General features: G+C 39.4%; 1 protein-coding gene across 14 annotated transcripts in view; it reads left to right on the top strand.

The window, feature by feature from the left end:
* Positions 1 to 10,256, top strand: part of cacna1c (calcium channel, voltage-dependent, L type, alpha 1C subunit) — a 427,514-nt gene extending 417,258 nt beyond the window's left edge. For all 14 annotated transcript variants that reach the window (XM_077006511.1, XM_077006509.1, XM_077006517.1 and 11 more), the window contains 2 exons: positions 2,576 to 2,920; positions 3,159 to 10,256. In XM_077006511.1, coding sequence (XP_076862626.1) covers positions 2,576 to 2,920; positions 3,159 to 3,536 — 723 coding nt within the window. In that variant the 3' untranslated portion in view covers positions 3,537 to 10,256. The remainder of the gene's footprint in view (positions 1 to 2,575; positions 2,921 to 3,158) is intronic.
* Positions 10,257 to 15,599: the final 5,343 nt, after the last annotated feature.

Below are 15,599 nucleotides of genomic sequence, written 5' to 3'. Positions count from 1 at the left end.
GACTAGTGTTAAAAGTCTGTCAAAGACCTCAGGGTACTGATTACATGATAAACAGGTTATGGTTGGAATTAATTTAGCTGTAACTAATGGAGGAGACAAAGAGGGATCCTTGTGCACAAGCACAATGCTTTTTGTTTGATAGATAGACACAAAAAGAGAATGCGAGTTGTTAATGCATGAATGGGGTTTAGCTAGTATACTTGGCAGGGAGTGGTCAATCTGGTCTGAGGTCGAAACGAGATGGCAGAGTCCATAAGGCACCAGAGGGCTAAGCAGGAGATGAGGTCAAGGGAACAGGCAGAGGTCGGTACACAGAATCAGCATGGTAGTATAACGCTCGGTATGCAACATGGTTGGCAATACTTCGCGACTAGGAAGTGAGACGGAAGGGTTTAAGAATGCCCGGAATGTGGGCATGGTCATGGGGAACAGCTGAGTCCAGATGGCTATCAGGTATCATTCCTGACATTAGGGATCATCAGAAGTTTGGGGTACACAGCATTTAAAACTTACTGTATATATGGCAATCATGTAGTAGTTCACACATAATCATGGACATACGTACCATGGCAATATTGAGCTTTTCATAATTTCTTTGAACTTATTTTTATGGAGACCAAATGCACATCATGCATCTTTAACAGGAAAAAACTATTTGGTTTAATTTTACTGGGGCTGGCTGAAAACAACACTGGGGAAAAATTACGTATTCAAGGTCAAAAACATACTTACCCTGACTTAGACTTAAGTCAGAGGTATTGACCATTCTAAAATATCTTGCCAAGGCCTCTTAATTTCCAATTGGTGATCATGATTGACTACATCTGGCAGTCTGTAGTCTGTCTGTGCCCACATAAAAGGCTTTGTTTTACAGCACTCTTTGGGTTGATCAACCAGGCCCATTGACAGTCTTGCTGGGGCCCGGGACAAGAAAGTTTCATGTGCACCACCCATTGGGGTTCGCGCGGCACTGCGCATAATCGCAGTGGCACCGCCCGTGCGCGAGGGCCTCAGGCGCTGTCGATTCACGAGGTTGTGCACCTCTCGACTTTTGTAACTTTGTGCGCGCCGCGCCTCAGCGCAATGAACAAAGTCATGTTTGCAGGGTTCATACACCTTTATAAGGTGGAATTCAAGCACTTGTACGTCACTTTAAAGGTCAATTTCAATATTTTCCAGCACATTAAACTTAATTAAGTTAGATATTTATACATATACTTGAAATGATTCGAAATAATTCGCTTTTTATCACAGTATTTAATGGATGTTTATTTTCAAAACGCCCAATCTTAATGTCTTCACGTTCTCTCATGTTTCGTCCTGGAATTACAAGAGGCTCGTATTTGTTAACGTAATACAAGAGAACTATTCAGTCAGACAGCTATTTGTTGTGAACCTAAGTAATTACAATATCAAGTATTTTCAAGTACTTTAGCCTAAATTCCAGCACTTTTAAAACCCGGAACACAATGCAACTTTAAAATTTATCAGGTAAATGTTTTTCCTTTCTTTTCTGCGCCCCAGATTTCTGTATTTACTTCCACCACTGTATTTCCCGCTGTTGGGTGGGTACCAGCCGGTTACGGTCGGTGCTGGATCAAACCATTTTTCAGTGGAAGGCGGGGGTGTATGCACTTTATGGAAAATATGCAGATAGGTAAAAAACATATATATTTTAGCCACTGAGCTTATTTTGAGTACAGAATTTTATATTAATGAAAGATTTCAAGATTATTAAAAAATTATAGACTTTAAATAAAAAATAAATTGCTGGGCTCTTTGATGGGCCCCCCCTGGCCCTGGGGCCCAGGACAACAGACCCGGTTGTCCCCCCCTGTCGACGGGGCTGTGATCAACATACAGTACTACAGAAAAGTCCAAGGAGTTAAGTGCTACTCTAATAATTATATATTTATAGTAATTCATATTCATATCAGGAATGTATCTTGCAATAATTTCTAAACAACTACAGATTCCAATGTCTTAAGACCAAACAGTTGTGCCTAAGTTGTATGTATAAATTATTGGAAGATGTAGCCAGTTTGACCCAAACAGCCACCAAGAACTGTAGAGTGCTGACCAAAACAGTTGTGCCTAAATTAGTGGAAGATGTAGCCAGTTTGACACATTCACCATGAACTGTAGAGTGCTGGAATAGAGAAGTGAGACTTTCATCATTACATTTCTGCTTGTGGATAGACTAAAGCAGGCTAACATTAGGCTTTTAGATGGGCCTTGCCAAAGTGCTGAGCTCAACCCTACTAGAAACACATGGACTGTGCCAAAAAAACAAGAAACTTGATTAAATTCTACTGTTTTAGCCAAGATGAGTGTTCAGATATCAATCTTGAAATCAGTTAGAAATGTATTGATTGGTAACAAAAGCATCCGGTCAAGGTGAAACTTGTTAAGGGACGTTTAAGCAAATGTTAGGAGTGCTATATGTATAATTTTGATTCTGTGGTGAATCCATTAAGACATTATAAATTATCATTATTATTACTACGTGTATAAATATAAATCCAACCTTGGATTACTCAGAAAATTCTCATGTTTTTCACTCAAACATATACAGGCACTGGCAGTAGCAGGATTGAACCCCTTGGTGAGAAGAAGTCATTCTCCTACACTGTTCACACGTCTGTGTTCCACACCTCCTGCCAGTCCTTGCAGCCATGGCTCAGGTGGGCTTTGTGAACAGCCTGTGCCCTCACTGAGGCTCGAAGAACCTAGCTCCTACGAGAAGCTCAACAGCAGCCTACCATCAGTTACCTGTGGATCATGCCCAAGTGACAGCAAGGATCATGATGCCAGGAGCTCTCGGAGAGCACTGCGTCCCATCTCTCTAACAGTGCCATCTGTAACATGTAAAGAAACATGCTCACTCTCGCATGGCAGCGCTGGCAGTCTTGTGGAAGCGGTGAGGAAAAAGATACTTTGTCTCACTCTTTCTCTTTATTCTCTTTCTCTTTCTTCAAATAAAGTTGTCTCTGTCCTCATCTATGACTGAATGAGCAGTGGAAATTCTGTCACAGAAAGATCCATTTTAATGTGTAGTAACCGTAATGGCCCATGTCTAAAATCATTCCCCAATGAAGAATTGCTAAAATACATGTTCATTAAACAGTAAAGTAAACGTTCATTTTCTCTCCACTCAGGTGTTGATATCTGAGGGGCTGGGCCGTTACGCACAGGACCCCTCTTTCATTGAGGTGGCAAAGCAGGAGCTCGCTGATGCCTGCAACATGACCATGGAGGAGATGGAGAATGCAGCAGATAACATACTTAATGCCAATGGGCCTCCAAGCCCTAACGGCAACCTTCTGCCCTATATGCATTGCAGGGATACTGGGACCCCAGAACCACTGCGGAGCAGCATCCAGGGGCTGTCCAGTGATGGGGAGACAGAGGAGCTACTGAGGAGTGGCCTGGAGGATCATGCGAAAGGGACAGGGGGGCTGCGGGCAGCTGGGGGGAGTCAACGAAACAGTCGGCTGATGGAGGATGAGGACATGGAGTGCATGACCAGCTTGTAGGGATCATGTTAGCCCTGAGGAGCTCCTCTGTTTCACCCCATTCTTCTCTCATTAATTCCCTTGCTCTGGAAGTCAGAACAGTTTCTTTCAAACCTGTATTTATTGTTGGAATATAATGCAATTATAGCTGAAACTGAGGGTCTTTTTGTGTTTTTTTTTTTTGTGTTTTTTATGTGCGAATGTGAGTAAATGTGTGCATTTGGGTGTATGAAAGTATAATGGTTGTATGAATGAGAAGGAGAGAAACTGTATCTAAAGTGCCTCACAGTTCTTAAAACCTTGACTGAGAGATTGAAGCAAAATGCAAAGACAAAAAAGACTTCAAAAACACAGGAAAAGTATAACTCTACTTTGTCATAAATAATTTCCTGTTACTTAATTGTTAGGGTATAATCTGCAGCAAAAACCCGCCAGTGAGGGCTCAGTGGGGGCTGTATGAGTTCATGCTGGTCTGTCTCTAGCTGAGGAGATGTCACGGGGCAGAAGCAACTGCTCTTTTACCCTCCTCTTGCTTGTGCCATTCAGTGTACAGAGCAGTCGGATCTGGAGGCAATACACTGGCAAGTACTAGTCAGGACCCTCCAAGAGGCTGTCATATGGCTTAAAGGGTTTTTTTGTGTGGGTGTGTAAGAACTTGGAGGAGGGGAATACAGCAGAGAGACTTCAAAAGGAGTAAAAAACTTTGTGCAGCTGTGCTACAAGGTCCCTCTTCTCGTGGCTCTCTTCCTCCAGACCACCAGGAGGAGGCTTGCATCCTAGCCTGCCATATACCTCGACTTGTCCATCACTTCTACTTTTACTTTTCTGCTCCTTTAAAGATTTGGCATAGCTTTTTAAATTCTTTGGGAATCCTCATCATTTTCATTGTAGGCTTTTCTCTAGCATACCCTTTTGTGTGGTTTTGATAACAGGAAGGAAGACTCCACCACCTCAGTTCTTCTGTCTATTTCTCTTCTGTGGTTGGAGGAATTTCATATGACCATGGATATGAACCCTAGCTCAGGCCATGAATCAGTTGTGTCCACGCATGCTGTATTTGATTAAAGTTAATGTTTATTTCTCTCTTTGTCTGGGCCAGCGTTTGATTTTTGTAATGTAATTTATCATATAAAAAAAAAAAACGCAGGTACTGGTTACATTTTCACCCACTCTAAGATATTTAATGCCCTGACTGATGCCAACATGTATTAAGGAGTGTCTCTGCCGGAATGCACCTCTGACAGATGAACTGTATTTATTTATTTATTTCTCAGAGAGAATGTGTGCTCAGTGGGGACGGGCTCTATTGCATTGTACAGGTAATTATAAGGTAGCAGATATGTGCTGGTGTATAATGGCCTGCATGGAAAGAGGTATTGAAGGCAGACATGCTTCCAAGGCTTTTGTTCTCATTGCTGCTCTTGCTGGTTGAGTGATGGTCTGAGGAGTAAACTACTGAAGTAGCCCGATGGCTCAAACTGCCAAAATGCTTTTATTTGAAATGGTATGACTTGTTACCACAGTTATTATAGACCATTTAAAAATTCCTCTCCCAAAACCAGGGAGAAAAGAGATGGTAAACTAATCATGACATTAAAGGTGCATTTTGTAGAGAGATAAGTTTGAAAAAAAAAACATTTATTTATTCAGGGACATCTGGGTAGCCTATCATTTAAGACACTCTTTTTAATGTAGTTTACACAGGGCTAAATATATCATCATTGAAGTCACTAATTATTATTATTATTATTATTATTATTATTATTATTATTACTATTGTTGTCTGGAATATTTTTGCTTGGTTTAGCAGTGTATGCATGTATTCATACAATCACACATCCACATGCTCAGAGAGGAAGACTTAGTGATCTATTATGCAAATAACGTATTGAAATGTTTTAAGTTTTATTGTTATGTGACCTTAAATGTGGTATGGAATGTGGGGTTTTTCCCAATCATGTATAGTGCCAGAGTGACACGTACATTTTTTTCAGTAAATTTTAACTTGATAATGTATGAACTGATAGCATACTTAGTTAATTCTTCATTGTTCCATACACAATGAATGGAATATAGAAAGATATGCCACTGCTTTGCACATTGTTATTGGTAACGTTCAGTAAATGACAGAGCTTCCCCCCCCCCCCCCCCCCCCCCCCCCCCAGAATGAAACTGGGACATTGTCTTTGTGTTTCATAACAGGCCTCTCAAACTGATTATCAGAATTAAACATTTAGTTCCTTGCCAAGATCGTGTTCTAAAGCCCCACTTTGGCAAACCTCTCTCTACGTTGAAGTGTTTCAGACCTGTTGAATGTGAATGAATGTATTGCTGTCCACTTTTTAGGAAAGATTGTGGGAAACCTGAAAAAAACATTAGACAGTGTCCAACTTCTCCCTCTCTCACTACATCCCTCTCTCACTACATCCAGTCTTGTTCCCTTAATCCTCCCACACATTTTTCTCTTTCACACAATATGCCATGTGTAACGTGAGGCTGCATCTGGCCCTTCGTTTTCCTTGTAGGCCACAAATGTGTGTAGAGAGTGAGAGAGTGTGTGTAGTTCGTGGCCCATGTATGTATTTGTGTGCAGTATATGCAGAATGCACAGATGATTGTCAGAATGTGTGCCTGCATACCACAAGATATGCAAAAACAATGCAATAACAACTATGACTGTATACTAAAATCAAAAAGAAATATAGCTGTAAAAAAATGACATTATAGAGATAATATATTCACAATTGTTGTTTATTATGTTACAGATCCTTAAATTCAAGAAACCTGTTATACTTGAAATCAGAAGCGTTTCGGTATATATTGTAAACCGACCTGACCTGAACCCCCCCCCCCCTCTATAACACACATGCACACTTATGTGTGGTGTGTGTCTCTGTGTGTCCAGGTCTGATTTTGTCTTTTCTTTCTGTGTTTCTTTCTCTTTCTTTCTTTGTCTGTCTAGTGTCTGTCTGGCCACTAGTTTTATTTACTTATTTTGGTTTTAATCACTAGTCTATCTTTGCATGAAGTTCATTTTTAGCATTTTGGTGTGCCAAGCATTTCTTATATTTTCTTATTTCTTTTTAACTTGGGAAAAGTGATGGAGCAGATAAATGTTTTATTTTTATCAGATTAAAGTGTAAATAAGGACACAGAACTGTGTATTGCTGTTATAGAATGCACTGTAGGGTGTATGTGGCATAAGCTGATTTTGCATATCTTGTGTTCATCCAGTTGAAAAGTGGCTGTATATAAACTGAGACCAGCATTTCCTGTCTTCTTCTTCTTTATGACAATCCATATTTTGTTCTCCTTTTCCACTCTTGGGCTAAATGGTCAATTATAATATTTCAGTGAGAATATTTATAGAGTATGTATACATTAATAAGAAGGCAAAGATTACAAAGCAGAATGTGTAGTTATAGAAACCGAAGTGTACAGAATTATAGAATAAATAATTAATATTAAGTGCAGTAGTTAATAATTGGCCCACCAGTTGGATTTTGTGACAATTTTGTGATGGTATCACAGAGGCAGATATACAAGATGTTTGAGAACTGGGGTTTTCTTATATTGGCTTATATTTGCTTTTGCAGCGCTATGCCATTGCCAGGTGTGTGTGTATATATATATATATATATATATATATATATATATATATATATATATATATATATATATGTTTTTATTTTATTAATAATCATGTAGCTTTTGCACACATTTCTTTAATTGAAAAATTAATTTAATCATTTTTAATTGATTGTTGAATTAATGAGTAACAATTGTTGTTTTTAACAGACTTTCATGTCAATGATAATTTCCCTATTTACTCATCCGAGTTTTAAATTCTTTTAAAATCCTTTAACACATATATATATATGTGAATGTACCCACATAATATAGTTCTAATTTTGTAGTGGACATAGGAAGCAACCTCCCATCAACATGCTTCTTTCTGTTTTATGTTCATGCATTAATTTCCACAGTTTCTGAAGTGATTAGAGCCTTCACAGACAATTAGGTTAATCTTATATAAATACTCATTTAATTTTAGATTTTAAGAAGATATGTTACTTCAACCGTGCAATATATAATCAATTCAGTATTTTATATATAATCAATTGTGTATTTTAAATACACAAATGTAGCCTATATGTAATTATATACTGACCTAGCCAATGTAATAGAGCAAGCAAAGATTCAAGGTGGTAGCATATCCATCTCTTTTTGTCAGAGATACAAAGAAAAATGTAATTATTATTTGATGATTTCATTACTGATTATTTAGCTTCATCAACAAATTGAACAAAGCTTCAAGATTTACACTCAGCTATGTTTAAAAAGTCTCAACCCTTTTTTCATATAGTGAGCCCATACCTTTCAGGGATGACGTGGGTGGACTGAAAAGAATGGTGTCAGTGTGAGCTAGATCCCCGCTTTGAAGAGATATCTGTAAATTGACCAACAGATTATGTCTGTGGTAGAAGTGCAGAAGGATGAAGAACAGTGCCTCTTAGGCTTAGAAGGAAATATACTGAAACTTTAAATTAAATTGTAGTTGTATTTTTCATAATTAATTTTCTTGAATCAGTGATGTAGCCTTCTCTCTGTGTCAGAGCAACACTATGTATTAACTGAGCTATATGAATATTCTTAAGTGAATTTTCCTAATGTTGGAGGTATACCAGTGCTTTTTATAGGATACTTTGATGCTTCTGCAGGTAGCTATAGTACAGTTCCAGGCATTATTAGGCGAATTTGTATTAGTACACTAATGCAATACAATGTCAATTCTGCCAAAGGCGCCTTTTGTTGTTGTTAATTACATTTTTTGATTGTTAATTTAAAAAAAAATTTTTTTGACTGAATTGTCTTTCACTTATATTTGGATTTAATTTTTTCCATATAAACAAGAAAAGTGTTGTATGTAAGCCACTGCTGTAAGAGATTATTATTATTATTATTATTATGGCCCTGAAGTTATTTAAATGAAAATACATTTAAATTTGCATTAAAATATATAGTGGTAGATTTTTTAGAAGGTGCTATGGAAGCACTGACATACTGAAATCGGTCCATGAAGGAATATTGCATGTCAGATAAATTTCCCCAGTGGGGTCTGTGTTGGATATATAGTGTCTCTAACCTCTAAAATCACAGTGGTTTTCACTGCCCTGGAGCTTAACATTTTACCTTTATGTAGCAAATTCTCCTGCATGCTTCTTTAATGACTGTTAATTTGTTATCTCCATCAGCTACAAAGTATATAAATTAATATGCTGAAGTGGTGATAGCACTAGTGATGCAATAATGACTATCTGCAGAAGCTATCACTGCACATTTATTTCATCTTAAGTTTGATATTCTTTGCCACAAAATATATTAAATTTGGTATGAAAAAGTGCCCACAATGCCAGCTCTGCTCAACGCATTAAGTTTGATAACAGTTGACTCACATGTGAATGACAGGAAAACCATCTTCCTTTCATTATATTAATATTAGTTAGAAGGCTATTTTGTCATATGTCTGAAAACAATAAGACGTAAATAGTACAGGATCAGATTTTTGAGTGCCATTACTTAGTCTCCAGCTCATCCCAGCAGATGTAGCATCAAACAGACAGGAAGTGTATGATGTTAATGGTTGTGGTACTCAGTAGAGAACAATGTTACATGGGTTTGCCTTTGGAGCTCTGGTGTTGATTTCAGTATTAGCTCAAGAGTGGCTCTTTTGCCTGTTGATTCTTTATCATTAATATTTTCCTTTTTAGTCAGTGTTACGAGTCAGGTAATGAGAGGAAATCTTGGTTTTAACCCCTCAAAGTTGGGTATATCTGAAGATGCCATGTAAGACTGAAAGGAATACAAAGTACTTGTAAAATGCTATGACGCTTATATGGGCTTTTGCTAAGTGCATAATTTGGGTGATCTTGAATTTAAATTTCTGTTTGAACTCTAAATATATACCCAGTACTTATTCAGTTCATCCTTAGGCCTTTATTTCACAGGATGTGTCTTGTTTTATTTTGACAGAAACATAACAAGCCTCTTGGATGCTTCTAATTTTAGTGGTGTGAATAGAAAGGTAATATACATGTATTTATGATTTTAACAATGTAAATTAAACAAAATTAGTTTTTGTGCATTTTTTAGTTTCTGGAGGCAAGTAATGTCACATTCAGCAGTGTATACAGACAGAGGCCAAGCCAATTTTAGTGTGTTTTCACTCAGAAATGTCCACCGTGTCCTCCTATACTTACTCTTTCTGTCATTTCATTCTTTCGAGTCAGAATATTCAATCAGTTTTCTACTCCTATTTTCAGAAAAGTGAACAGAAAAACAAACAAAAATTTGTAACAAAATCATTTGTAAATAAGTGATGTACAGTTTGTATCTGTAACGTCAGCCTGTCTTTGGTGACAGAGTGTGTCTTGCATATAAACGCACGCTATCAGCAGTAAAACAAATTATATATATATATATATATATATATATATATATATATATATATATATATATATATATATATATATATATATGTGTGTGTGTGTGTGTGTGTGTGTGTGTGTGTGTGTGTGTGTGCGTGTGTGTGTGTGTGTATGTATGTATGTATGTATGTATAGACTGTATGGTCCTTGAAAGAAGCAAGTTTTAATCTCTGATGTATATTCCTGTAACATTGCATTTTTATCTGAGGAATGATGTTATTAAACAAATTGCAAATAAATTGAATTTTCTATAGTTGTTTTCTAAATGTGGATTCACTTTTATATGCATAAGTAGTGATAGATTCAGTTTTAAAGATTCTCACTGGCCTGGAGCTTAAAAATTTTACTTTTATTTAGCAGATTTCTCCTAATGCGCTAATGGATGCTGTAGCGGATACACTGGTGTAACGTCTCAGAACTGAAGGACGGACACAAATGCGATACAGAGTTAGTTTTATTTTGCAATGAGGGTAGGACTGGTTGAACCGTGGCCACGCCAATTCACATTGCACGGGATCGACGCGGCATGTTTTCCTTCCTCACTCACACTATACAAAGTCAGAACTCTGGCTGCGGCATTTTGAACTTGTTGGAATTCTGAAACCCTTAAATGGTGAGCACAATAAAAGTCAGAATCAGTTGGGTAAGATAAAGAACAATGATTTATTTAACAATTTTATTTATTTAATCCAGAAATTTCAGTTACATAGACACAAGGCATCTGTCACAGAGAGCTTATTCCCTACTCCAAACTCTCATCTTTTATACTTTAATCATAAGCACACATAAGGTGAACATGAGGTGATTAAATACATTTACATTTACGGCATTTAGCAGACGCTCTTATCCAGAGCGACTTACAAAAGTGCTAAGTGTTTAGTCAGAATATGCATCTCTATCTAGTATAAACAGGTTTAAGTCCAAACTACTCGAGCTCAAGCACTGCCATAAACACTTGCCAGTGCTGATACCTAGAAAGAAGACAACAAAATATAAGATTAGACACAGAGTAATACCTAGCAAGACTGAAATACCTACAAGACTACATTAGCAAGTGTTCCCAGAGATAAAGTGCAATTACGATTTATACCAATGCTTCAGTAGATTAGTGCTTATAAGTGCTTTACAAAGAGATGGGTCTTCAATCTGCGTTTGAAAACCGTGAGAGAGTTCGCTGTTCGGATAGCCAGTGGAAGTTCATTTCACCATCTGGGAGCCAGGACAGAGAAGCATCTTGTCGCGTGTCTTTCATGAATCTTAAGGGATGGCGGGTCAAGCCGAGCTGCACTTGAAGCGCGAAGGGCTCGAGGTGCGGATCGACTCTTGATCATTGCCATAAGGTATGAAGGAGCTGGTCCATTCTTGTCTTTGTAAATAAATAAATAAATGTGATTGCATAAACATTACATAATTAACACATGATTTGACAGATGTATATTGGCCTCTCCCCTAGCATGCCCCCTCCATGCTCAACATCCTCGTGATGGCATGATAGACTGAGTGCCACCGTGGCCGCTTCCAAGTGGAGATTAGGGGGGACCAGCCGGCACCTCCAGCAAGATCAGTTTAGGAACATCAGAGGAGCCGAGGCTGTCCAGAGAGAAGGCACTACACATCTGAGGCCTACTGAAGCCATGATTAACACACACATATATACAAAGAGCCCTAAAATATCTAATTTGTTTAATATATACTAAGAAAGCCTGGCATAAAGGGAAATCATAAAATTTCCATCACAAACTATTTGAAGTTTATTTAGATTCCTATATGAGCATCCTGACTGTAATGAGTTACAGTATAGTCTAATTTGGAGCTAATAAAGGCGTGCACCAATTTTTTGCATCATGCTGTGATAATGCATTTCTTAACTTGGCAATATTGTGGAAATGTAGAAAAGCTATCCTAGTATTATCTATGTATTTATCAAATGATAAGTCAGAGTTGAGTATGATGCTTACAGTTTTGGCTACTGTGCCAGGTGTAATGGGGTAGTCTGCCAGATTAAGCATTAAATCTGGTATTTTCTGTCTTGCGACCTTTGGGCCCAGAAGGAGAACTTCTGTTTTGTCCTCATTAAGTTGGAGGAAGTTTAGAGACATTACGCAGGCCTTAATTTTTCCTAAACTGTTTGTCATCAGGTTTGGCTGATATATAAAGTTCAGTGTCATCTGCATAGCAGTGAAAGTTGACAACATGTTTGTTTATCACTATGCCCAATGGTAGTATATATAATGTAAATAATAGTGGTCCTAAGATGGAGCCTTGTGGGATCCCATATTTCACTTTTGTACGTTTGGACAAAAGTAGGAAGTAGGATTTTTGGGGTCGTCGTCTGCATCCTTCCATCTCGGGAGACGATGGAGTAGTTCCTAAACAGTGTTTTTACACTTCTTGAAATGGCTGTGGAGGCCAATTCTTGAGTGACAGTCTCTGCCGCACCTGGTACAGATGAAAGGTGTTGGCTGCTGGGGCTGGTATTGTCGTTCTTACCGCCTGGCTTGTTTGTCTATGGCGACTGATATCCATGCTGCCTCTAGGTCTTTTTCTCCCTGCCTGACAGCAAGGTGCCAAGCATAGCGGTCTCCCACTAGGCTCTCCCACGACTGTATGTCGATGTCGTACTTTTTAACCTTATACTGCAGATTCGCACGCCTGGTGGCCATTTTTAACATTTTTGACATAGTTCACATTAAAACTAGATATCTCAAGTTGTACATATAGGAAAATTATCATTCATGGCTCAAACTGAAGTAGGCAGTTGGGGGAACATATTAATACACTTCAATATCATATTCACATAATTTGGTTTATTTTAGAGCCTCTATTGCAGATGCTAATATGCCAGGAATGTCACAAATGCTGACTTGAACTTGAACATGACTGGAATGTATATTCACATAGTTATTCAAATGTGGTATCAGAAATTACAATAAATTTCGCTAGGGTCTTTTCTAACAACACAGAAAAAATGGAGCAAATCCATGCAAGCATTGAAAAGTTATTCAGCTTTATCCAAGGTATGTCAAGTGCACCACACCCATGTCTAAATATGCCACACCCGACACACACCATTAGCCAACTAAGCTAACATGCCAACAAATTCCTTACACGAAACCGAGGAGCTACGACAAACAACAATGCTGCACATATTACAGCAAGACCAGAAAATTCCAATGACTAAATTTCATGTCCAAATATGAACGTTATGATATCATATTTATGTCCAATATAGTCCGACAGCATAAGCTAGGTTACCGTAGCCAACTCCGGTAGCATCCGACACGATACAGAGTGCTGCAGCACTCAAACGCTCTAAAACTGTTTATAATCTAACGCTTAGTTAATGTTTAGTATTAGAATATATATTTTGTACAATATCGCTTATGAAAAATTATCCATTGTTACTCACAGTACGTAGAATCGCGTCGTAGCCGGTGTACCGTCTCACTTCCGGGTTGGCGAAAATTCCGAAAATTGCTCATATATTCCACACAAAGTAATCCGTTTATGTTCAAAAGTATCCACAATCCGCATAAAAACGAACAAAATAATCCATGGCTGCTTCAGTTTCGCCGAACAGTGTGTTCTGGGGAGCTTAGCTTAGGTTAGCAAAGGGTTAGCTTATGTTGCTATGCTAGCGGCCGAAATTGGAAATGAAGCGCCAGTTTCCGAGGGCTCAATTTAAAAATATACTTGACCAATCATGTCATATGAGGGCTGGTTAGCTTCGGAAGGATGTACACTATTGGTTAGAACAGCTTTCAATCACTTCTGAGGCGCCAGCTTGTCTCTGTGGGCTTATTGGTTCACCCTCCCCCCCTCCCCTTCGCACCTCGCCGTGGGAGAGGTTGTAAAACCTGTCATTCAAAGTCACTACCCCACTTTAGACCAATAAAAACCACTCAAATCAAAGCAGAACCGCTGCAGCTTTGTAATGAGGGGTCAAATCAGCGTTAAGAATGCTTCTGTGACGCTTAGGGGGCAGATTTGTCGGAGTGTCTCATTCAGGAAGCGGATTTTGGAAAATTTTGCAGTGAGGTGAGCAAGCTTTTTAAGGTACTTAACCACAACGGATCTACGCTGTTAAGGTCTTAAATTAAAGCCTTATTAGTAAACGATTTTTAGGTGACAAAACATTAAGACATTTCACAACATAAATATGTTTTGTAAACGGATATGTCGGGAGACCCCCTCGCGGGGTGCACTTTTGTGGTCAACTTCAAAGCCGGATATCTCGCGATCGGCTGCACGTAGACGGCTGAAACTCGGTAGGCATGTAGATGGGATAGGAAATTTTGATTTAAGCGCTTTTGTTCGGAGATTCATTAATGTTTAATATGTTTTATATCGCCGTAAAGGAGCTGGGCCCGCCGGCGGGCCCACTAGGGGGCGCTTCTGCATAATAGGGTTTAAGATCTTTCTTACAGACGTCCTTGTAGCGCAGTTTTGGGCACCCTGCCCTCCTGGAGCCTACTGACAGTTCGCCGTAGAAGAGGTCTTTAGGAATGCGACCAGCATCCATCCGTCTGACATGGCCGAGCCACCGAAGGCGTCTTTTGCACAGCATGGAGTGAATGTTGCCCATGCTGGCCCGTTCCAGTACCACGGTGTTGGGGGTCATGTCCTGCCACTTAATGTGGAGAATGCGTCGAAGGCACCTCATGTGGAAGCTGTTGAGTTTCCTCTCGTGTCTCACATAGGTGGTCCATGACTCGCTACCATAGAGGAGAGTGCTGAGCACGCAGGCCTGGTAGACTCGCATTTTAGTCTTTTCAGTGAGACTGGAGTTGTTCCACACTCGCTGGGTCAATTTGACCATGACTGCTGTTGCCTTGGCGATTCTGCTGTTTATCTCTCCGTCTATGGACAGTGTATTGTAGATGAGGGACCCAAGGTAGATGAAGTTATGAACAGATATATCTGTCAATGGTGACTTTTGGTGGTCGCTCGTTTCCTTGTGCCATGATGTTGGTTTTATTTAGATTGATGGTCAGCCCAAATTCTTTGCAGGCAAGGGAGAGGCGGCTAACGAGTTGCTGGAGACCTTCTTCTGAGTGTGACGTCAGGGCTGCATCGTCAGCAAACAGCAGCTCACGAATAAGAACTTTGGTGACTTTGGTCTTGGCACGAAGGCGTGCAATGTTGAAAAGCTTGCCGTCTGACCTGGTGTGGATGTAGACACCCTCGCTGCAGTCTTGAAAAGCATACTGAAACACCATGGAAAAGAAGATGCCAAACAGCGTGGGCGCTAGGACGCATCCATGTTTCACACCACTTTTGACTGGGAAGGCCTCGGATGTTGTACCGTTGTAGGAGACCGTGCTGTACATATTTTCGTGGAATGACATGATCACTGAGAGCAGGTGTGGGGGTCATCCAATCCTCCGCAGCAGGCTGAAGAGTCCGCTATGGCTGATCAGATCAAATGCTTTAGTAAGATCAATGAAGGCAATGTAGAGTGGCATCTGCTGCTCTTGACACTTCTCCTGCAGCTGGCGTAGTGAGAAGATCATGTCCACTGTCGATCAGCCAGCCCTGAAGCCACACTGAGACTCTTGGTAGACACGGGAGGCGAGGCCTTGCAGGTGCACTAGTG

Source organism: Brachyhypopomus gauderio, chromosome 5 (genome assembly GCF_052324685.1).
Source record: "Brachyhypopomus gauderio isolate BG-103 chromosome 5, BGAUD_0.2, whole genome shotgun sequence".
Lineage (NCBI taxonomy): Eukaryota > Metazoa > Chordata > Actinopteri > Gymnotiformes > Hypopomidae > Brachyhypopomus > Brachyhypopomus gauderio.
This window is presented reverse-complemented; position numbering and strand designations above follow the sequence as displayed.